The sequence below is a fragment of the Charadrius vociferus genome, unplaced genomic scaffold (assembly GCF_000708025.1).
Source record: "Charadrius vociferus isolate BGI_N301 unplaced genomic scaffold, ASM70802v2 scaffold103, whole genome shotgun sequence".
Lineage (NCBI taxonomy): Eukaryota > Metazoa > Chordata > Aves > Charadriiformes > Charadriidae > Charadrius > Charadrius vociferus.
The window spans coordinates 1,926,299-1,950,899 of NW_009648061.1; the positions used below are offsets into that span (position 1 = coordinate 1,926,299).

The 24,601-nt window shown below is 37.1% G+C and overlaps 1 protein-coding gene across 1 annotated transcript in view; it reads left to right on the forward strand.

Moving 5' to 3' along the window:
- The window catches only part of DNAH5 (dynein, axonemal, heavy chain 5), a 135,051-nt gene that overhangs the window by 14,687 nt on the left and 95,763 nt on the right, over positions 1 to 24,601 (forward strand). Inside the window, 15 exon segments of the mRNA XM_009883744.1 lie at positions 984 to 1,160; positions 1,990 to 2,103; positions 4,425 to 4,532; positions 5,268 to 5,390; positions 7,258 to 7,473; positions 9,195 to 9,302; positions 10,028 to 10,113; positions 10,866 to 11,187; positions 15,635 to 15,841; positions 17,489 to 17,660; positions 18,940 to 19,085; positions 21,263 to 21,422; positions 21,923 to 22,165; positions 22,984 to 23,174; positions 23,262 to 23,361. Of these exon segments, the coding sequence (XP_009882046.1) occupies positions 984 to 1,160; positions 1,990 to 2,103; positions 4,425 to 4,532; positions 5,268 to 5,390; positions 7,258 to 7,473; positions 9,195 to 9,302; positions 10,028 to 10,113; positions 10,866 to 11,187; positions 15,635 to 15,841; positions 17,489 to 17,660; positions 18,940 to 19,085; positions 21,263 to 21,422; positions 21,923 to 22,165; positions 22,984 to 23,174; positions 23,262 to 23,361 (2,473 nt within the window).

Consider the following 24,601-nt stretch of genomic DNA (forward strand, 5'->3'; position numbering starts at 1 on the left):
TAAACTTCCCCAGTCTCCCCTTCAGCTTGTACAGGAAACATAAGGAAGTGGACAGACATTATTTCAAACTGTGTTATCCCGCTCAGAGAGAAAAGCTGAACGCACTGAGCTGATGAAAGATAAGAAAGCCTCCTGAGTAGTTTGAAGTGCACCCGAATCTACCTTAATCCTCAAAATCTCGAGTGATGCATTGCAAAATAGTAAAAGGAGCTGTTTTACCATTTCAAAGTTATGTTTTTAAATTACATTCATTACATTCACAATCCAACCGTATTCAGCATTATTCTAGATCTGCAATGCATTCTTCTATTTATTGTGATTGAAGTGTTGTCAAATATTTTGTAGAATCTGTTACAGCTATTAAAATTTTCTGGTGAATATTGTGCTTATTAAAAGAATGTTGTGAAACAAACTTATGCAATCTTAAATTCAGAATATTCTGAAATACCTGGTTGCTGGTAGTTGGATTACCCTCTAGAGAAGGATCACAATAAATACGCTCCTTCTTATTCTTAACATTTACTGTGAGCTCCTTGTATCCATATTGTGTTAGGGAAAGGCTATGCTTGTATCATGATTACTAAGGTGAGCATCTCTACTTACAACAAATAAACTGCTGCCAAAGATTCACCTTAGCCAAGAAATCAAAGTAAGAAACACTTTGTGGTTCCTAGTGGGTTTAATGAAAGCAAAAGTAACACAATAATTCAGTGAGCACTATTCTCAGTGGTCAAAAATGTACTTTGAAATGTGCTTTAGAGGTTATTTGTAGAAAATGTAATGGTCTGTAACAGTGTTCTTGAGATACTATTCCCTTGTTAACAGAGGACTAAGAAGTCCTAAAATTAAAGTCTCTTATGTGAGGTGCTGGCTGAGATAAGTAATTTATCACAGGAGGTTAATACTGGGAGTTGAATTAATCCATGCTATCCATGCAGATAAAGAGATTAACATCAGTCACTAATATTACTGAATGATAAAAGGTTCTTGCAGAAAACAACCAGTTGAGAAAGGAAGCTGATGACCTTGGACCACGAGCAGAGCTTGATTACTGGAAAAAAAGATTGTCAAAATTCAACTACCTTACGGATCAGCTGAAGAGCCCAGATGTGAAGGCAGTGCTTGGAGTGCTCGCTGCTGCTAAATCCAAACTGCTGAAGGTTTCTGTTTTGAATTATGACAGATACAAAGGCTAGAAATGCTCAATATAACCTAGTTAATTTTGGGGACGTATATAACATTGCTGGTTGGGAAAATATTGAAGCATCTTTGACTTTTGTTTTCTTTGTCCTTCCTCATTCCTCACCTTGAGTAGGTAAAGTTTAAGTCTAGTTTAATTTATTGGAAAAGACTGGGAATCCTCTTTGTCTAAAGGCTGATAATGTACTTCATCCACGTGGCTCAACAGAAATAAATACTTATAAATCTTTGAAAAGTTGATTATTAAATCAAGAAATTGAATTAGTGAACTGGGTAGTTAATGAAAAGAAAACAACAACCTCCCCCTTTTTTAACATCATTCTCATGTTGTTACTGTGTCTGTCAAAACTGCTTGTAGGGTTGTAACTTCTCACATTGACATAAAAAGGTTGAAGACCCATTCTAAACAGGAAAATATTGAGTAAAGTAAAGAGTCTTGGCTCATCAAAATGAGACACATGGGAAACAACTACATGGTTTATATATTCGTCAGTCCATCAAGCAAAAATAGTTAACAGATGATGCCTATGTATTTCACAGCAGCTTGACTTGACACTTCTACTGACATAACATGTTGAGCTAAGTGGTCTAAACTGACTGTTCACTGACTGTTCAGTCAAGTTATTGAAGCAAAACAAGGACCTGTTCCTCATTTGTGTAAACAAATGTAACTCTAAAGTAACAGATCTGTGCTTTCAAATGTGTTTAAAGGCTAATGACAAAACAGTGATCTCAAAACAGTTTTTCTGAAATGTGTGGTTTTACTTATTTTCAACTTCCGATTCTTAGAACTGGCGAGCGTTGGATATTTCCATCACAGATGCAGCAAATGAAGCTAAAGATAACGTGAAGTATCTATATTATCTGGAAAAATGTTGTGACCCATTATACAATAGTGATCCTGTAAGCAAAACTTTAAAATTCTTAACATAAATCTCTTGGGACAACTAAAATGAATGCAGTTTGTAGGATCAGTTGGGAAATTACACAGATAGCATTTTAGGCATGAATCTCCAGTTTGAGACTTTGTTCAGGTATGCTGAAAGTGGCCTAGTGGGAATTTCTGGCTACAAAATAAAGTAGTTGTTATTTTCTTGTTGTGGTGTCTATGAAGCTTTCAGTCTGATTATGAAACTGGGTTCTGTTCTATAAGAGAAAAAGAAATCTTTGAGATTCAAAAAAAGAAAAAAGGACAAAAAGGGAAAAAGGGGGGGTGAAAGTGAACCTGGTGCTATGCTGAAGACAAAGGTTGGACTTTTGACTTTGTATTGGTGGCCAGGTCATGCTTAGCCTAACATTTATAAGGCAATTTTCAGCTTCTTGGGTTAGGAAAACATAAATATGGTTGTGTAAATATTAAGGTGTAAATATAAATCACCATCTCATACCATAGTAACAGGATGACACAAGCATAGCAAGCAGTAAACAAACCCAGCCAACCTAAAGTATGGGATAGGAGGAAGGATTCTCACTGTCCCATATCTGCTAAAGGAGGTAGCAAATGGTTGCTCTTATTAAAACTGGTTTTGCAACAGACTGTATGTGCCTTGCTAGTCAGAGAAATATGATGAGTAGCCATGAAGACTCAAAGCTTTGACCATCCTAGCTACCTCTCTCTCTCTCTCTCTCTCTCTCTCTCTCCATACTTTTCCCAAAGTGAAATTGCTTCCAAACAGCGCTCTGGGCAACCATGGTATGGGTCTGTTTGTTTGCGTTTACTGGACGGTGTTAGAACAGTGTGTTCTTTCAGTGTTTCCCAATCTGATATTTGAGTCTCTCTGATGAAAGGCTAGTATGATACCCATACAAAACAGAGTTGAAGTGAATAAGCTTGCTATATTGGCACTGTGCAGAGCCTGTTGAACTTGATCTGCTTTCTGCTCCCCATGCTGGCTTTTACTGAGGAGGAAGTGGTGCCAGCTTCAGAGATGTTTCATGTTGAGAGGGTGTAGCACTTGAGGTGGAAGCTATCCAGGCACGGAGTGTGATGTTTTCCCTTGCTGATATTTGCTTGTAAAATGTTGAGAACCGTCTTGCCAATAGGGTAAAACTGTCATTGCTTTGGAAATTCAGCCATGAGGAGGAGCTGTCTGGAAAAAATCTTTCAATCTGGCCCCTTCATGGGCTGAAGACAGGACTGCTGGGCTTCTGAAATGACACTTCTCCTCAAAGTATTTAGCAATAGGCTTTTCTCTTGTATGCAAGACTTACTGAAAATCATAGAGGGTATGGAGAATTAGAATGTGTGTGGTGTGCTAACCTTGGCTATGGGCTAAACTCCCACCCCAGCAATCTCTCTCCCCTCTCAACAGGATGACGGCTAGAATACAGGGTGAAAAAGCTCGTGGATTTTTCAGACAAAGGCAGGGCATCACTTACCTGTTATCATGGGCGAAACAGACTTGACCTAAGGAAAAGTGACCTAATTTATTGCCAGGGAAAATAGATTTAAGTAGTGAGAAACATCCCAGGCTCAGCTTTACCCCTTCACTCCTGACTTCTTCTGAGCGGTGCAGGGGATGGGGAATGGGGGCTGTGGTCAGTCCATGACAGCTCCTGTGCTGCTGCTGCCTCCTCACGCTTTTCCCTGCCCCAGCCTGGGGCCTTCCACCGGGGTCCTTTTGAGGGGCCGCAGCAGCCTGGAGCACTCCCCTCGGGGCTCGCAGGGCTGTTTCTGCCCCGGTTTCCCTCAGCCCTGGCTGCCGGGCAGCGTTTTGCCCTTTCTGACACAGGCTTTCCCCGCGGCGCCCGCCCGTGGCTGAGGGGCTCAGCTGTGCCCTGCGGTGGGGCCGTTCCTGCCGGCACCTGGGCACCCACACCCCAGAGAATGGGCTATCAGGTCATCTGCCAGGCGCTTCATCTGTCATATACCATTTTTTATGATCTAAATGCCAGTACTATAGGAAAGTTGTTCTTCATGGTTCCTTTATTCAAATGACTGCTATGAGACTTAATGCAATTTTTGGGCTCTTTTTATACGGAAGGTTACATCAGGTTTCATAATTCTTCCAGCCAAGACTCTAGTGAAAATTTTTCCTCAAAATTGAATCGTAGAGCTTGGAAGCTGAAGTAGGACAGGTGGCGCAGGAGAGGCCCAGGGAAACAGAGTCAGAAGCATTGGGAAGACCATCTTCATAATATTCCTGGATTCTGTAATTAGGTGTCTAGCTAATGTATGGTAACAGAAGTCCTGAGCATAATTCAGACTGTGTGTTTATTTCCAGGTGTCCATGGTGGATGCTATTCCAGGACTCATAAATGCAATTAAAATGATTCAGAGTATCTCTCAGTATTACAACACATCTGAAAAGATATCCTCGCTGTTTGTGAAGGTCAGTCCTACAGTGCGAAAGGAAATTTTCACAGATTATTTTTTTTTTTAGTGTGTGTTTTTGCTTGTGTGAGAGACAGAAAACACAAAGGGACCATGCAATTCAAGAGGCAGCGTTTTGGTCAATTTAATGCTGCTTTTTAAATGTATAGAGAATTGGAAATAGTGATAAAACTACTTCAGAGTTAGAACTTATTTTACTCTCTGTAATTTGGAGTTGTAAGAATTTTTTCAGACTTCTTGAAGATCAGGAGTATTCTCAACCCTGACATGAATGGACCAAGGAAGTTTTTGTTATGATGAGTTTTTCCTGTGATGAACTGGTTTTTGGAGAACCAGTTAACTTTATATACCCCTTAAACTTTCTTATGATTGCATCAAGGACATGGAGGTGGAAGGACAACCTATTCCTTAATAATAATCTCATCAGCCCTTGATTTTACCTTTGCTTTGTGAAGTGCTAAAGACTTGTGACTTTGTAGTCCTCAATGTCATTTCGAGGTTGGTACAAGGTGTGTAGGTTTAGGATGGGCCTAGTTAATTGACAACGTTTTGGTGGTGTAATGGTCTGGAGGATGAATATTGCAAGGACAGTTTGTTTATGTGGCTGGTATTTGGTATTGCTGTTTTGCAGGCTTTAGGCCGGTAGAGTCAGAGGTATGGGGTGAGACTGAAAGAAGGGACAGATCTGCTTTGTCTTGAAATGTTTTTTTCACAAGGTTAAAACTGCTTTTAGGTGACCAATCAGATGATCACAGCTTGTAAATCTTACATTACAAACAACAGTACGGCCACCATCTGGAGTCAACCTCGGGAGAGAGTTATGGAAAAGCTACAAGCAGCCATTAGACTTAAACAGGTAGGTGGAAAGAGCATGTGGAAAACAGAATATAGGGTGAGATTTAGGAGGACATGATTAGGAAAACTTTATTTTATATGAGGAAGCAATGTTATAATAAAGGAAAAATGAAACAACCGAAAAATATCCTTTGGAACTGGAGCATTTACATTAGATCTAACAGGGAATGCAGTCCAATGTCTGTTGATCTTCCAGAAACAGGATTTCGATGCTTAGCTTAACTTAATTATGCTTCTTATATGAAAATTACTTGGGTTTTCATGCCTGAGTTTCTCTAGAAAGTTCCTTCTCATGTGAGGAGGAGGGATGTGTGATAGAAATGAAAACAGAGGGAGTTACAGAACTGAATGTATTCCAAAGAGATGTGGACAAGTTACACCTTTAGAAAGGGCAATTTAGTGAACTTAGAAGAATTCAGTTGTTCAGATTGTGTGGACTTGTTGGGAAGATAGCTTTTCTTTTTTTTGCATACACTTCCATGACTGTTTTGGGATTTTTTTTTTTTTCCCTTTGGTGCATAGGTTCATAGGATAATTCAGCTTGGAAGGGTCCTCAGTAAGTATCTAGTTCAATATTTTGCTCAAAGCCAAAGCAGGGGCAGCTATGAGATCAAACTTGGCTGCCAAGTCCTGTCTTGAAGTTCTCCAGGGATGAACAGCCTTTCTGGGCAACCTCTTTCACTACTTGACTGTCCTTAGGGTGAAAGATTTTCTCCTTACATCCAGTCAGAACATCTTCTGTTTCTGTTTATGCCCATCGCCTCTTGGCCTCTGTCCATGTGTTACTGTGAAGAGCCTAGTTCTGTCTTTTTGATAACCTCTTTGTAGATATCAGGAGGTTCATATTAGGTTTGCTCCATTATTACTTTTTGATGTCTTAATAATATGTGCTTGGAAGACTAGACCTTTATCCAGACACCTTCTGAAGCAACACATCTTGCATAGTTCTAGCACAAATTAGTCTAAATTTATATGATGTCTTACTATCAGTAAAGAGCAGGAAATTTGTGTATTTCTATAAAGATACAGCAAATTATCCAGTTGCTGCATTAAAATATATTGAAGGATTAGGTTTTTATTTGAGTCTTATTTGTTCCAAAAGCTTTCAGAAAATCAATAGATTAGAACTTAAAATTTAAATCACTAACAAGTTAGGAAACTTTGGGCTCTTTGTATCACTGTCTCCAAGTGGCGTTATTTATACATATATGTGTTAAAAAACAAATCTTCATTAAGACTGTATTTTGAAGAGGACTATTCTTGAAAGAAACGAATTCAAGCAAATCTGTTGATTATGTAATCTGACTTCAGGAAGAATTTAATTTAAACGTGTTTGGAGTAAGTTTTGTACCCAGTTAAGAAAGCACAATGAAAATTGGAAGCTGCTATGGAGCAGCATTCTAAATTCAGAAGGGTTTTTGTTCTGGAAAGTGATTTTGGAAAATTTGAAACATTATTCCTCAATAAAACTGCTCAACACACAATCATTATTTTCAGTCTCTGAAAACTGAAATCTGGGTTGTCATCTTGGAAATTCAGTAAACACATTCCATAAACACATTCCATAAACACATTAAGCCCGGCTATAAAATGGAGGGAACAAAGTTTCATGCTAGCTAAGGATGGAATGTACAAATCCACACATGTGTAGTTCATTCATTTCATGAAATGTTTGATCCTGTAATGGTATTGATGGGTTAGTTTTCAGAGACAAATTCTGTTACTGGCTTTATAGTGATTGTTTATTGATGAAACTTCTACTTGCTATCAAGTTAGGATAATATCTTTCTGCGTAAATTTTGTTCTAGCCGGTAACAGTGCCTTTTATTATATGCTTGACATTCTTTTCAATTTTTCTTTGTTTTTAGGAGTATCAAAATTGCTTTCATAAGACAAAAGAAACATTGGAACAAAATCCAGCTGAAAGACAGTTTGATTTTAGTGAGATGTATATCTTTGGAAAATTTGAATCCTTTCATCGACGTCTGGTAAAGATAATAGATGTTTTCAATACTATGAAAACCTACTTGGTTCTACAGGAGTCTAAGATAGAGGGATTAGAAGGAATGACCACCAAATATGAGGTACACAGTAAATTTTAAATATCGTGTCAGTCTGACTTGAACTTTAAATGAGAAACAATTATGAAAATTAGAAAAATGTTTATAAAGAGAAAAATTAACTCTGTAAGTTGTGTTAAAATTACTGGGTAGTAGTTAGTGTAAATATGTGATTGCTGGGAGGCAAGCAGACAAGATGAAAAGGGGCAGGTGGTGGTTATGGCCATGAGTAAATCACTTTGCTTTAGTTAAATAATCGTAGGGTAAAATGTGAGAATTCCATAGTCCATCCTGGTTTGATTCACTACCTGTTGCAGTTCAGGGTTTTGATTCCTTGACTGCATCCTTCACAGTAACCAGTTTTCGCCTTTGTTCTCCTCTGTAGTCTTCTGGGAAGAAACCAGGGCACAACTGGACAGATAGCTTGGTCCAAGACTATTCCACATGGGCAGGATAGGTGTGGGCTGCTCTAAATTTTGCTACATTTACTGAGAGCTGCTCTCCAAAGCGGTGCCAGCAGGCTTCTGAGCAATTCAGGTTGCTGAGAATTTTCAGCTCATGCTATGCAGATTCTATTTTTGGTAGGCTGGATCACAGATGTCTCATTTATTTGAGACATTTGTATTTGAAAAGCCGCCTGTGACCATTAGGTCAGGCTGTGATGCAGTCTGTAAACTCTGTACAGTTATACCACATTATCCATTGCAGCACTCATGTCCTAAAGTAAGAGCTTTGTGTAAGACCTAGTTACGGTGAAGTCAATTTCATTTAGGGGTAGGGTGTAAGGGGAAATTAGACATGCTTAGGTAGAAAATACTACATGGAAGGTTCTGGATAGTATCCATAAAGGGCAGAAAGTGATTGTAATTTTTAAACAATGATAAAATTGAGGTACTGCAGTATTTGACACGGACCATCGCTATAGTTACGTGACTGATTATATGATGAAAAATTTTTACAATAGGAAGTTATGATGTTGCAGTTCTTTATGCTTTACCAGTTAGTTGCTGTCGAGGACTTGTTTGTTTTTAGAGGAAAAGATGGAATTTTCATTTACAGCAAAGCAATAAAATTGAAGTTCGGTTGACTTATAATAAAATGGTGGAAGTCTGCTGGCTGAAAATACGTTGAGCTTCATAGCTGTAAACTACTAGGATGTGGAACAGTGGTTCATCATTAGAAATCCTTTAACTGTGTGTACAGCTCAAGGGAGATGCTGATTAAGATGTACTTTCATTTGAGTGGACAGCAGCTATGTAAGAGAAGCCAGGAATAATAAATCCTGGCTGGTGATGGGCGTCATCTTACTGTGACTTTTGAATAGCCTGTCTTTCCATGGAATCAGTCAGTGTAAAGACATGGAAAATACTAATGTGAAAATCTTTTCCTATGTTGAAGTTTGTTAACTTTTAAATAGAAGTAATGAACCTCTTTATGAGAGAATATTTCATGGATAACAAATGTCTTGGATGAAAAGCAAGACTCTGAATTTTCTGTCAGTTCTAATTGACTTAAAACAGAAGTAAATAATATAAATAAAATTCATATGACCATTGCACCAACTTGTTTCCTGCAAATATGTCATTCAAATGGTTTGCTTATATTGCTCAACAAATGCAGGTAACTAATGGCAAAGGTAAAATGCGAATGTGCACAGCCTGTTGTGCTAAATATTTTGTTGTGGTAAGACTTTTTGATAGGACAATCTTTTGGTGATAATTTTCTTATTCTGTGAAACTGTTTAGGACATTATTAACATCATGAAGAAAAGGCATTACGATTTCTTGGATCAACGGAAGCCTGATTTTGACCAAGACTATGAAGAGTTTTGCAAAGAGATAAATGATCTTCATGTAGGTTTTATGATTCAAATAAGAATTTCATTTACTGATGAATCCTCATGAAAGCAACAATACCGCTGAGTTACCACCAAGCAAATTATGCTAATCTCAAAAGTTTGTATTCTGAAACTGAAAAATTATTCTAATGTATCTGCACTTTAAAGCTTGCATTTATTATCTAACTTTCAGACCAGTTTCATGGAATAGGCCAGGAAGGGCCTTGTGGGCCTCCAACAAAAGTATTTTTTTTATTACTATACTTTATTTGGAAGTTATGCTAGCAAGAATAACACAAAAATGGATTCTTTCGTTGGGTGAGTGGGAGCATAGCACAAATAAGTCAGATAATTAACTTTCCCATAGTTCTGAAGTCACAAGTTGGTGGAAGGAAAGGGTATCTGTAGAAGAAAAAAAATAAAATAAATGCTTGGCTTGCTTTGGCTGCCAAAGAGGTAAGCAAGCATTCTTTGTGGGCTTTCAGCATGGTGGAACATTTGAGGGTACAAACTGTACAGCTACAGTGGGAACTCGGAAAGAAAATGCCTTGAAAGTTGGTTGTATTTTGTTTAATTCTTGAAGGAGGAAGAAAGGGAAAATTGATACTTGTGAGGTTTGTTTCATGCAAACAAATTATGTTCTAGTATAGTGCATGATGAATTCTCTCAAATAATACCTGGCATATTTGAGGTGTGTGCTTTATGTAGTTCTCTGCTGTAGAATTACTTGCTTTCCTTCAGGATCAATTAAGGATTTTCATGGACATCACCTTTGAAAATACTCTGAACACTGAAAGAGCACTGAGTATGTTGAAGAAATTTGAAAGGTACTATGTCCTATCTAGATTGCTAGAGTTCTGCCAGGCAATGGAAATAACATTTCGAGGGTGGTGGGAAGGGGGAAGCAGAGCAGAAGGCATCTCCTTAAATACAAACAAAAAACAACCCGACCTCCTCTCACTCAACTGTTCAGCTCTGTTAAGGGATGTCTTCTCAGCATATTTTTTCGTATCACTAAATGCAAAATATAAATGGACTTTGAACTTCATCTTTCAAAATTAGCATAAGTACAGGGATAGTTGATGGCTTTTAGCATATTTGCCTTAGCTTTGTCCTTGAACAAGGACATTAATTTGTTACCACAGTGCAGTTAGGAGAGAATAAACCGCTTGTATTAGGAAACAGTGAAACTTTTCTATTAAATTCGCGTTGTTGCAAAGCACCCTCAGTCTTTATTGCATCAGTTTTCTTATAATACTCTGTTTAATGGACTAGACTGCTAGTGACGGATTGGTTAGAGTTTGCTGCACATAATTTTAGCTCAGTGTTTGAAAACAGTGACAAAACAGAAAATGTGTAGGCTTACTTGGAAACTTTTATCATCTGGTCTAAATCTTGGTCGCTTGGAATCAGGTTGTGACAGCATTTGTTCAAGCTTTGGTGAAAACTCTGCTGCTAAAATAGTTATTTTCTAAAGAATGCAAGGGAATCTGGAATGACTGTATTTTCCAACAATGGATCAGAAGAATTTCAGAAGTATTGAAGAAATTTTTTAAATGATTACTATTTTTCTAAGCAGATTGCAAATCCCGAATCTTGGCATTGATGAAAAGTATCAGAAAATACTTCAAAACTATGGTCATGACATAGAAACAGTCTGTAAGATCTACACTAAGCAGAAGCACGACCCCCCACTGGCTCGTAATCTGCCTCCAATAGCTGGTAAGATCTTGTGGGCACGCCACCTATTCCACAGGATCCAGGAACCCATGGAGTCTTTCCAGCAGCACCCAGCTGTTCTGCAAACACCAGATGGCAAGCGCATAATCCGCAACTACAACAAAGTAGCAAAAGTTCTTATGGAATTTGAAGTGATCTACCACAGGGGATGGCTTCAGCAGGTAAACCAGTTGATTTTGGTTAGGATATTTCTTTAAAAAAAAAAAAAAAAGTGGAGCATTTTTGTTCTTGCTAAACTAATAACATCTAGCATTACAGACCATGTTGGATTCCTGTTGTTTCAGGCCTGAATGAAGCACTGGCTTACAGCAGTCTCTGGTTACAGGAATCTCTGGTTAATAGCAGTGGTCAGGTATGCTAAGCTGTAGATTTAGGATGCCTCTTAAGTGAGGGATGGAATAAGAAATGGTACTCTATGAGAAAGTGTTTCTATTCATAAACAGTGCCTGTACTGCCTGTAGCTGAATTTAGGAGCAATTGAAAGACTTTTATTATAACTAAGAAGTTATAGTGAAAAATCTTTATTATGGAAATATATAATGAAGATTTGGTTGTAGTCTTACCTGCCCCTCTGTCTCTGCCGTATCCTACTGACTCTGGTGCAAGAAGATCATGTGTGGGGAGAGGATTTTTGTCAGCTGGTTAACTTGAGGTAAAAGCAAACACAGATGATTCCTCTGGTCTGGACAGTATGGATTTGGTTTTTGAGTGATAATCCATGGGTACACTTCGAGTGAATGTACATATAAAAAGCATCCAGTCTCAACAGATAGAGCTTCCTGTAGAATTAATAGCATTCTCAGTGCACAAGTGTGTCTTGAGCCTGTTGTGGGTTAAGCCTGGTAGGCAGCTAAGCACCACACAGCCACTTGGTTGCTTCTCCCTGCCCATCCACAGTGAAGAGGAAAGGAAAAGTACAAATGAGAAAACTTGTGGGTTGAGATAAAAAGTTGTTTAGTTAGTGAAGGAGAAGCGGAGGAAGAGAGAAAGAAAACAATAAATGTTCCAAAGGCAGTCACTCACCACCTGTCATGGGCAGACCAGTGTCCAGCCAGTTCCAGAGCAAAAGATGGCTAACTCCCTCAACCCCTACCTCTCCCTTTTTGTTGCTGAGCATGATGTTATATGGCGTGGAATATCCTTTTGGTTATTTTGGGACATTTGCCTGGCTTTGTCCCCTCTCAACCTCTTGTGCACATACCTGCCCACTCCTCCAGGTCTGTCCACAGCAGTGGGCAGAGTGAGAAACAGAGAAGGCCTTGGTGCTGTGCAAGCATTGTTCAGCAATAACTAAAACATTAGTGTGTTATCAGCATTGTTTTGATCTGAATCAGAAAAATCTGAAACACAGCACCATAGAAGCTGCTATGAAGAAAATTAACTTCATCCCAGCCAGACCCAATACAAAGTTATTTCACTCTGCAAATGTCTACTATCCTATTGGTGTATTTTCCACCGCCAGTTTTTTTGTTGCCTTGTCAAAGAGTGTGTTGTAGAAAAATCAGCCTCAGCCTCTCAAATCTCAAAAAGAAGGATCAGAATCTCCAGATGACTGTTTTGAAGGTAGTGGCACAATTAGCAATGCATCTGCCTCTTGTTCTTGGAGCTCAGCCACAACTTTTGTTCAATGTGAAAATCTCTGGTGCTGATAAATATCAGTCTTCTCAAAGCTAGTCCTAAGACCAGAGGTTCCTGCTGTCTCTTGTCCAGTCTGAATATACCAGGATTTCCTGACTCTTCTTCCCCTTCACGCTTGAATTTACCATGAAGGTTTAAAGGATTATCAGATTTGATTGTCTGATACTGTAACGTGGAGTGTTTCTGTCAATTTCATATACTAAAACAGGAGAAATGACTACAATGTTAGAGATTGTATAATATGTTGTATTCAGACTGCTTTGGCTCTGGTGCTGGATATATGTTACTGATGATTAATCTGGTGTCGACTGACAGTTGGGAATCAAGGAACCTGAATAGTATTACTTCAACTGTTCTTTCATTATAGATTATGTTTCAGGTACATCAGACCTAACATTGGTACTACTGACCTCTGTATCATCTCAGGATATATTGATGTCTGGCTGTCCTCCCAGGCATTAATGAAAATTGCCATTATTGTACTTAGGAATGTCTTAACTTCAAGTGCTTGTTCTTGTAACTTAAAAAGCCCTTCTTTGATTTCATGTGCTCTTCACAGAGAGCTGGTACGGTATGTGTATCCCTCATGTTTTATGGAAGAGGAATTGTGATGCTTCAGGAGGCCTTTGGCATTTGTTTGGTGCTTCTGCCTTGGGCTCAGCTTCTGTTTTGATGCCAGTACTGTGCTTGATACCTGCATGGTTCCAAGTATACTGACAATAGCTTTCACTGAATTGTACTGACTGCTGATATCATGTCCCTGCCTGGACTCTTTTAAGATATATTCCCTGTCCCAGCTATAAAGACTAAGAAAGCTGTATGCTTGTTGTGGGGCTACATCTGTCTCATTTGTCTAGATGATCTAGTGATCAGATTTTCAGACATGTACCGTGCCTTGACGGAGCAGTCAGGTACATTCTGCTTTGATCTTTTACCAAATGACTGGAATGTCCAAGTCATCTCCCCTGAATTGGTGCCTGCCTTTGTGAAATCCCAGTGATCTGTGATCTGATTCTGATCTGTGCTAGAGGTAAGAGTCTGGTTTCTCCTACAGCAGAGTAAAATTTCACTTGGCAGCCATATAAACTTGCTGAGCCTGCTCCAACCTTGTACTCATTAGGTGGGAACAAAGGGAGGTGGATTTGAACACAATTTCAGGTTTTTGAAATGAGAACACATGCCTTGAAAATACATGAAAAGTATATCCGCTTTAGCATCAGTGCACTTGTCTACCAGATATGGGAAAAAATGTAACTGCTGTTCAGTGGTCTCTTCTGTTTTCTTGAGGCAACAAGAATGCAGACTGATGTTGACATGAGTATCGCAGAACACAAGGTGGAGCTCCTGCTCTATTACTGAACAAAATTAAAAACGAGAGGGGGCGAATGTCCTGTGGGGAATATAAATGCAACAGAAATAGGGCTGTAGCTCCTCCTACTTTTAATTCTTCCATACAGTGGAAATAGTTATATTGAGTGACACTTTCTGATATTTCTGAACTTTTTTTTTCCTCTTTTGCTTGTTTGTTACTGGATGATTACCACTTCGTTTATCCGATTTTTTTAAATAGCATAAGATTTAAAGCCATTATATTTGTGCTATAGCCAATGACGTTCAACTTGGACACATTAAAATGATAAAATACTAGGAAGTGTAAAAGTTACTGTAATTCTATGGCAGTGTAAGATTTGTGGCTTCAATGTGCCCCTAATGTCTGTCACAAATTTCTGTTACCTTAATAACGAAAATTGCATGAAAAAAAACCCGTAAATGGGAGAGGAAGAGATTGATAATGGGAATAATGAGTCTCTATAGTCCAAAGAAGAGTGCAGTAAGATCTGGTGAACTTTGCAGAAAGAAATTCAGCTCCTATTTAAGGTGGCTGTGCTCAGTGGCTTTGATGCTAGTGGATAGAGCGTGACAACTTCACTGACAAAACTTGATTAGATGATTTCTTAAGAAATGCTGTGTAAAATGTCATGATAATACATGATACAGCTGAAGGAAGCAGTATATATATTTTAGACATGGAAAGGGGGTGCAAATTTTCAGCGTGTGTTCCATAAAAAAAGAAAAAAGTACACTGAAAGAAATCAATGGGTTATGAAACTGTTGCTTAAAAACAAGCTCCATATCCATGGCATGTGATAAGTGAAATTTGGGAAGTGAATAAAGAACAATAAAATTATGTCAACAAAAGGGCAACTGGAAAATAGGAATAACAGCACAGTTTTTTATGTAGTAAAAATTTCCTTACCTAAGGCATGACTTCTTCCTGATATCAGCCAAATTTTCCATGTGTGGTGGTCTTATGAATATTCTCCCTTCTCATCACATGGAGCACAAATGGTATTCTAATATTCAAATAAGGTAGTTAAACCAATAGCGTGATTAGGCTTCCCTTTTAAGAATTAAAAAGGTCTATAATGAAGATTTTAGTCTTTTTAAAAATTTGCCCAAAGGTTGGATATAATTGGGAGTTCCATTAAGATTGGAGCGTGGTATATCTGTTAGAAAGTGGAAAACAAGTGAAAGGGGAAATGAGGAAAAGTTTATTCAAAAGATATCTGAAGAAGTTGTCCAAGAATAATTTAGTTCATCAAGGAGGTTGTGTACAGCCTTATTGCAGAATATGCAATAAGTTTTAAGGAGATGGGAGTTCAGGTTTAAGAGTATTAAAGTAAGAAAGTTTATGGTTCTGCTTTTGATGTTGAACTGTGGAATGCAGCTTATGATATCCAAGAACCAACAGAATAGTGTCTGCCAGATAAAGAACAGTTAATTTGATTGTTAAGGTTTGGGTGTATGCAGATTGCGTTAATAAAGTTGCGTTTTTGATTCCTACCATATCAATCTTTATTGTTGGCAATACCTGATTTTAGTATCTGCTAAAGTGATATTTATGTCCAAAACAAAGTATTTCATTGTACTGACTTGACTGATCAGGAATGATGACTTTGTTTCCTGCAGATTGAATTAAATAAAAGAGGACTTCAGGCATCTCTCTTGGTAAAAGCTCCAGAAACAGGAGAATTATTTGTGAATTTTGACCCTCAAATATTAACTTTAATCAGAGAAACAGATTGTATGGCTCACATGTGCCTTGAAATCCCACCATTTGCAAGTATTACTCAACAGAAGAGAGACTGGTATAAGAAGATTGTCAACAATTTGCACGTGGGTTTATTTTAGTTCTTTTATGTATGTGTAGTGTACATTAAGATGTCTAGGTTCTATGTATATGGAAGAGAGAAAATGAAGATCAGCCATCATGCGTAAAGAAAGCCCTGGAAAATACATTTTTTATCTTTATGACTGTCTTGAGGCACTTTTTAAAAGAATTTGCTGGCTTTGTATTTTTTGTGAAGTCACTTCAAAGATGCGTGGGTTTAGGGAAGCTCTGCAGAGCTTGGGCAAGAGATGGGGATGGGGAGAAAAGGAGGGTTACAAGATGCCTTGCTCTGTTGCCTGCTTTCTAAATGATAAGCATCTTAGCTCCCATCCAATAATGGTGTCAGCATGGGGTACAATTTGTTTTGAGAGGACAGCTGGGAGGGAGGAACAGGTGGTATGCCTTTAAAAAGTGTAGAGCACCCAGTGAGTAGCAGCATAGTTCCTGCATCAGTGTTTCGCACAGATGTCTGTAGCGTAGTTTAAAAAAGAGAAGTTAAAATTTCCCTTTCTCTCATTTTTTAAATCCTTTGGATCATTTTGTCTACCTATGAACACACAAGGTTCTTAATGACTCAAAATGAGGATTCAAAGATGGGTGTCCAGAAAACTACAGCTTCAAAGGGCTACTTGATTCTGAAATGAGAAAGATGAAGTCATATTAAGTCGTAGTGCTATTGCAAGGATTGTTTTTTGCAAAACTTGTGAAACTAGGTCAGCAGGTTAAAGATGCACTAGAAACCAAATACCGTATGAAAGTTCTGGTAAGGGTGGTCTAATAAAGCTGCTGAAAAGTTCACTTAGTTGCATTTTATTTCTTGGGCTTTTTGTCTCCTGGAACATCCTTTTAGAGCCTTAAATTTGCAAACCTTTATCTACGTTGTGGTTTAACCCCGGTAGGCAGCTGCTTGCTTACTCCCCCCAGTGGGATGGGGGAGAGAATCCAAAGGTTAAAAGTGCAAGAACACGTAGGTTGAGATAAAGACAATTTTATAGGGAAAGCAAAAACTGCACGCACTTGCAAAGCAATGTAAAGAATTAATTTACTTTATTGACAGGCTGGTGTTTAGCCATCTCCAGGAAAGCAAGGCTACTTGGGAAGACAAACACCACAGCTCTGAATGCCCCCCTTTCTTCTTCTTCCCCCAGCTTTTATTTTTGAGTATGATGCCATAGGTATGGAATATCCCTTTGGTCAGTTGGAGTGGCTGTCCCAGCTGTGCTTTCTCCCAGCTTCTTGTGTGTCCCCAACATACTTACTGCCGGGCAGTGTGAGAAGCAGAAAAGGTTTCAATGCTCTATGAGCACTGTTCAGCAATAGCCAAAACATTGGTGTGTTGTTGACACTGTTTTGGTCACAAATCTAAAACATGGTGCCATGTAAGCCACTATGTAAAATAGTAACTCCATCCAACTAAAACCAGATGAATTTCCGTGTGAAGCAGTACTTGTGTTGTTATGAAGAGCAACAAATAGTGAACTTTGCTAAAAATATTGAAAACGTTTCCCAAAGAGTTTATTATTGTTTCTTAAGAATTTCAGTGATGTACATCCAGAGGCATTCTCTTAATTTAAGTTATGATAAATATGTGTATGTGAAGAGGTTCAAATCAGTGTACATTAACTAGTGCTTTAATTCTATGTTTATTTCAGATGATGCTGACAGAATATAAAAGAATTAAACTGAAAATACAACAACCTATTGAACAACTGATGGCTCCTTGGTTAGCAAATGTAGATGATGCTATCCAGCCAGGTCTAATGTTACTGACCTGGACATCCTTGAATATTGAGAAATATATTAATACAGTTTTTTACAAGCTAGGTAAGTCCTTTGCCTCTTTCCATTAACTTCTGCGTGTTTTTTTCTATACAAATGCAAGCTATATTGTTAAACTTACTATCCTATATGATTTGCACTTAATTGGCTTATACATGAAATAAGTCAGAATTTTTATCTGTCCTGTACTTCATGAAACCTCTTACAGCGCCTTCTTTTTGTCTCACATTTGTCAAATTTTTACTAGTATGGATGGGATGGCAGTTAGGGTTAAACCAAGCATAAAGTAGTGTGCAAAAGGTCCTGTGTATTCTGATTTCAAAGAATGATAGGTCCTTTTTTAAAAAGCTCCTAGGTTTCAGACTTTTCCTAATCTTGCCTTTTGTTTCAATAATGGACAAAACAAGTTCTCAGGGGATAATATCTTGACTGAGTTGGCACTGTTACTGCTCAATAGCTTTTCATATTAAACATTTTTTTTAACATCATTCTCTTTAAAATTAATGCAAACACATCTTGGGCAACAGCTTTAGAAAACAGATGAGCTTGTAGTCTGTCAAAAGATTATCACAAGATTGCACTGAGATGTGTATTGTTTCTGAAGATACCAAGTTCCTTTTGCTTCAGTTTAATTACTACATCAAACATAGATTTTGTTGTTTGAAATGATGTAAGTTGTTATAGTGGGAATTTTCTCTAGTTGAAATGGCAAATTAAAATACATTTTGGATGCTAACCTGACATTACACTCAATTTAATTTTGAATTATACAAGTAGTTTGAGTCTGGAACAAGCACCTTGCTGCTACTGCAATTTCAGCATTGAAAGCAAATTGCTACAAAACTGTGAAAATTCTTGTCATTGTTTTCTGTTAACTATTATTTGGCTTCTAACATTTTTTTGAAGGATAGACATTTCATTTGTCAAAAGTTTCTATTGCTGGCAAGTTCTCCACGTGGTAATGAGTTCAAGCTATAGGAGAAGGAGAAGTATTTCTGGACCTCAATTGAATTTGAATGTCTTTGTGTTTGAAATGCATATACTTTAAGCTCATCTTATATATATTTATAATGTTTTGCCTATTATCTTTTAAGATATGCATAGCATATGATAGATAAGCATATGTTATGCAAAATATTAATTATGATTTGAATGGTGAACCTTGCTATAAAAGTTTAGATGTTTGAAGTAAGCTGGTTAAGGTGTAGAAGTCATATAAAATTGAATATGATATTTTGTTGAGGTGAAATTTTAAGCAGAACTCTTCAAAGATTACTGTTTCAAACTTTTAAGATTGTCTTGAATCTTCTTTTTGCTTCAAAAGCTGGGTTGGAGTTATTACTTGATCGAGTGAATGACTTGGTTGAATTTCGCATTGATGCTGTCCTTCAAGAAATGAGTAGAGTGCCACTCTGTAAGTTGCCAGAAGATGAACCACTGAGCTGTGAGGAATTTCTCCAAAAGACTAAGGTTGTTAGATAAAATTTTAATAAATAAGACTTAATTGACTTTTAAATACGGTAGTTTCCTCTTCTTATGAGATAAAAACAGTGCAGAATTAATGAAGCGTGCATGGGAAACTGAAGTAAGGAAATCCCCAGTTGCTTGGCTGCAACCTTAAAAAGGAACAAAAATATCAAATGCAAAAAGGTCTGAGCTGAGGTGTTTTTTCTGAGCTTATTAATGTCAAGCCAACTACTGTATATTTCTTTTATGATTTGATATCATTCATCCTAAATGTTTTTTCTCTGTGATAGTATCTTTTTTTATCATTGTTACTTGTTAGTACCTTTAAATAAGGGAATTGCCCATCTGATGCATGTGAATAGCTCCATAACAAGTGTGCTGGTTGCCTGGGAGAGTAAATACGATGGAAATGATTTTTGTAGAAGAATGTAATATTTTTCTTAATCTCAAGCTCTCCTGAGTTAGTAATGGGATGTGCAAAATATACCCAGAAGTACCTGGGTGAAGGTATTCTGGGAAGAGTCCCTTCCTTCACCCCATCAAAATACTTTTGTATTGAAGAGGATTAACTGCAAGCATGTAAGTTCTTAGTCAGTTAGAAAGCTGATGAAGCTAGTAATAAAATTGAATGACAGAATGATTTTTGTAAGGCAATAGTGGTAATATTCTGGCATTTTAGGATATAACATCTAACTTGTGTTTTCTCCTGAAATAAACTTTGCTTTGAAAAAGATTGTAGAAGATCCTATAGATAATTCCCATCCCTGGCCTCTTGTAGCAATAAATACTACTAATGAAAGGTTTATTTCTCTTAGTGTACTTAAGTTTCTGGCCTTTCCTCTTTTGTGCCTTGTAACAGATCTTGTTAAATACAAAGTAAATCTTCAAATAATATTTTATGGAATTAATGGTATTTTATAGGCCTCACAAGCTGTATTTTTTTTTTGTTGTTGTTGATTCTGCTGTTGCTTTCCTCATAGGGCTGGTACTAAAACATGCATTCACTAAAGTAAAAATATGTGAGAGTGAGCACAAAAAACTTCTCAACACCGTGTGATAATTGATATTGCTTAATGTTGATCTTCTGCAAGAAAGCTTGAACTGCTACATAGCAATCGCAACACCAAAACAGCCAATTAGTTTGAGTTAGCAGAGTAAGTGGTGTGCGAACACCAGTTACGGGTACAATGAAAATAGTAACAGCATTTGTAAGCTTATTGTAGTTTTTAATTAGAATGGACTAGCAATAAGTTCTATCACCAAACAGGTGTCTTTAATTTTCTAAAAAAATTGCTGCAACAAAAATAGTTATACAGTGGGAAAAAAACCCAAAGTACTTTGTTTAGTAGTTGCTGTGATACTGCAAATCAGATCTGGCTTCTCTCTCAACTAGACTGAATCATTAGGAAGATCAAAGATTGTGTCTTAAAATTTGGAAATGACTGAATCTGGCTAATGGGTGAATTTTTCCAATTACTGATTTTAAGTTAAACAGAGGTAGCCAGGTTTGATTAAGCTTAAATAAATAGGAGATAACAGAGCAGAAAAAGTTAAAAGGCAATTGTTAAAAATTATAGTTAGCTAAAGCATACTTGATCAATTTTGCCATAAGTATTACAGAAAAAAAAAAATTTCTGAATTTTATTAAATCTCATACTTTGACTCCTTCTCCCCCTAGTTAATAATTTTCATGTTTATTCCAGTCATAAATACAGCTTTCGATAGATTATATCTCTTATCTAGCTATAAATAGGAAATATGATTGGCTAATACTCCTTATGGCACTGCCAAGTAATGTAAAATGGCAGAGATTAACAGAAAGGTTAAATCTTCCATGGTCTACATTGGAAAGTTAAGAAAATTAAGAAACACTTGCTTTTGGGAGCCCTTTAATGGAAGTTTAGAGGCTTTATAAACTTTGATTTGTAATATTTTAACTATGGATGAGTCGTGATTTAGGAAACAAGGCACAGCAATTTTGAAAGATATTTATGATGGCTTGTTTGGCACAACAGAGAATCCAACACTAAATAGTTTGGAACAAACCAATGTAAAAATACTGTTGTTTGATCTTGCTTTTCACAAACCTGAGGCCTTGACATTTGTGTTAATAAAGCCTGCTATGACAGTGAAATAGACACGAGAACTGGGAAGATAACATATGTTTGCTTTGGTAACAGGAGCTCTGTATAAAAGGTTCTCGGACTTTACATTTAAAAAGCTCACTGGTGGAAGAAGCTGCTCATGAGCTTATTAACATGTTACTTGACACTGAGGTACTGGTCAGAAAAGAAGATAAGTCAGTTGTACCCGCTGGTGAAATAAAGGGAGACGATACAGGTAAAAAGATTGTATTGTAGCTCTGTGCTTATGTTTCTTTTGCGTGCTGGTAGTGTGTGTTGGGGGATACTGTCACTGAGCTGACTGAACTATCAATCTGTATCTAATGTCTAAAGACATTCATTTGAATTTGCCTAGATAACAGTTAATCTAATAATCATCTATATTCTACAAAATAGGTTAGTATTACCAGTCTAACTTGCACGTTGAAATGTGAATGCCATAGAAGTAGCTAGTTACATGCCTTGGCTAATTGCTGAACTTCCTAGAGAAAGAATATAAGAAATACCTAAATTTTGGTGATAATCATGCCAGTTTGTACTGAGTAGAGAAGGTGGATATGAGTAAAAGGACTGTTATATTGAGGTACATATAACAAATGAGTATAATCTGCACTTCTCTAAAATTTAGCTGTATTGCACATACCTGTGGAGCTGTTGCTTTATTGTCTTTTCAAGTCCCTTAAGTCAATTTAACTAACTAGATTTACAATGTTTTAGCAAAAGAAGAGGAAAGAAGATCAAAAAGCTTGACTTCCTCCCACAATTCCAGTGAGACATGGCCTGGACTGTCGTCTTCAGCAAAGAGGAAGAGAAAGGATTTAGAAATGTTGGAGGAAGAAGCCAATGAACTGCTTTCCTACTTCAATCATTGTAATGTTGACGCCCTTTTGAAAGTCACTCGAACAACTCTGGAGACCATACGGAAGCGCATTCATGCATCTTCCATGATCAACTTCTTAGGTGGCCATATTGCAGTACTTTGCTTTCTTAGCCTATAAAAAGGAATATGTGAATGCAGTATCCCAGAACTATATATAAAAGAGCCTCATATGTAAAAGAGCGGAAAACTAGGGGAGTTTGAATAAGCTCTCTTGTTAAATGACAATTGATAAAATTTCCAAAGGAATTGTTTTTCCTGTTAGAGTAGGAATGTGTCATTGTGATGCTGTTTCTCTTAGGACTGGTTGTACTGTTCTGAAGCCGGATATTATATGTGGAGCTGGACTTGATAAGTGGTTACCTGTTTGACCTTGGGTTTTATATAAAACTGCATGAAAAAACCAATAGAGAAAGATGTGTGTTCTCTTTCTTTTACTAATTGCCTTCAGATCTCTCTAGACATTATGATGGAACATTCTTTTGAAATGTTTTCTTATTACATACTTTTAAGAAACAAAAATAAGGGCATTTGTATTTGGTCTCTATAACATATAAAGCATATAATATTATGAGATTCTAAGGAGTTTTTGTGACAAATTTAATATGCTGACTGGGAGTATGAGCCAACTAACAAAATTTTCTGCTAAACAGAGTTTAGCTACACAGAACAAGTTGAACAGGAGCTTCGTTGACAGAAATATCATGATACAGTTTTCGCTTGTGGTGCTATAGACTTTACCAATACACATTGTATATGACTAGGGGATCTTTTTTTCCTTAAGAAATTACACTCAATGCTTAACGCTAGGATACATATATTGGTTTATATCATTACAATGGTTAGTTTGATGTCTTCAAAAAAATGTGAACCACCTTTTCTTTTTTTGTCTTTCATTTAGAAAATCACAATGCTTCTGAGCAGAAAAAAAGTGCTCATCCTATAATTAGGACTAGTATCAACCTATCTATCCCTAATATCATCATGACACCCTCTTTGGATGAGGTACAGCAGATGGTTAACAAAGCTGTAGATAGTATTTTGAGAGTAATGAAGGGAGTTGGACAGTGGAGTAAGGAGAGAATATCCAAGGTTTGTATCTTTAACAGCCTTACTTAAAACAAAACTAATGTTTCAAGACTACAGCAAATAGAAAATGAAGTTTTATTTCTTCCCTAGAAGAAAACGTTAGAGAAAAAAGTGGCTGTGTTGCGGTGTGAAAGCAGAGACAGTGATTCTGATGATGGTATGAAAGAGACTGGAAAGAAAAACATCCATGGTAATGATAAACTCTGACATTGCTCAATTTGAATGTTAGGTAAATGTGTTAAGGGATACTAAATATGAAATGCATTGAAAGCAGTAGAATGAAGACTTCATAAACTACCCTGAAGAAGAAATAGGATGAAATAACGCCAGACCTTCTCTCTGTAGTTAGAAACCAGGCTTGGCTGAAAATACTTATCTTTGTGTGGATTTGAGTAAGGGGATTTTTTGTGCTTCTCAGAGTGTCGTACTGCTTTGGGTTCTACCTGCAGTATGTGAAATGCTGTTAGGGTACCAGCTTGGGCAGCACAGTAGAAATGGTGAATAAGTTTGGGAAACAATTATAGTCACTATCACTACACAAAAGTTTTTTCATGATTTGCCAGTGTGGTTTGTAACTTGCCATGTTCAAATGGCATCTTAAAACTTGTGCTGAAATTCCATAAAGAAGGGTAAACAAAACCTGGTATTGAATAGAAATGTCTATATAGATTGCAGTATTGGTGGAAAGAGGATTGTGTAGACGATTGAATAGACTAAGATTTCTAAAAGGATTTTAACTTAATCTGTTTTGTGATCAGCCATGGATTTAAGTTATTCAAGGCATCAATTCAGGGAAATTTAAGATGGTATCTTTGGTTGCTGAGTTTTTCTTGTCTGAAATGGTTTACAATTAAGCCAAATTAATTGTTCTACTTTGTACTAGAGGTACTTCAAAAATACATTGAGTCTTTTTAGGTTAGCTCTCTCTTATACACCTAAAAAGTAGGGAAATAATACTTGAACTGGTTAATAAATGAAATTGTTCTTTTAAAACTAAGAGTTTCCCTTGCCTGAGATGAAGTAAGGAATGATGGTAAATTCAATATTGTGGATATTTCCAAATTAATGGACTTCCCTTTTATCTTTTTTTCCTTTGAGGACTGGCTACGATCATCTTGGATTTAATGTTAATTTGTATTTCAAATTGTCAGTTGTGGTCTACTTCAGATTATTTCAGTAAATAGAAATATTTATGGATTTGCTCAATGCTGACATACCAGCAAATCACTTAGGTGAAGTGTACAGGATAAATCTTGGGGAGGGGTGAGAGGAAAGGAAAGATTATATTTGAAAGATAGGAGTGGAACTTTTTTGAAATTTGACAGAGTACCTAGGTGAAGCAGTTTTCCTAAAATGGAGAGGTTTATGAATTTGTGGCAATTTTATTGCCCACCTAGACTTCTAGTTGCCTTTTTTGGTTAATAAGAACA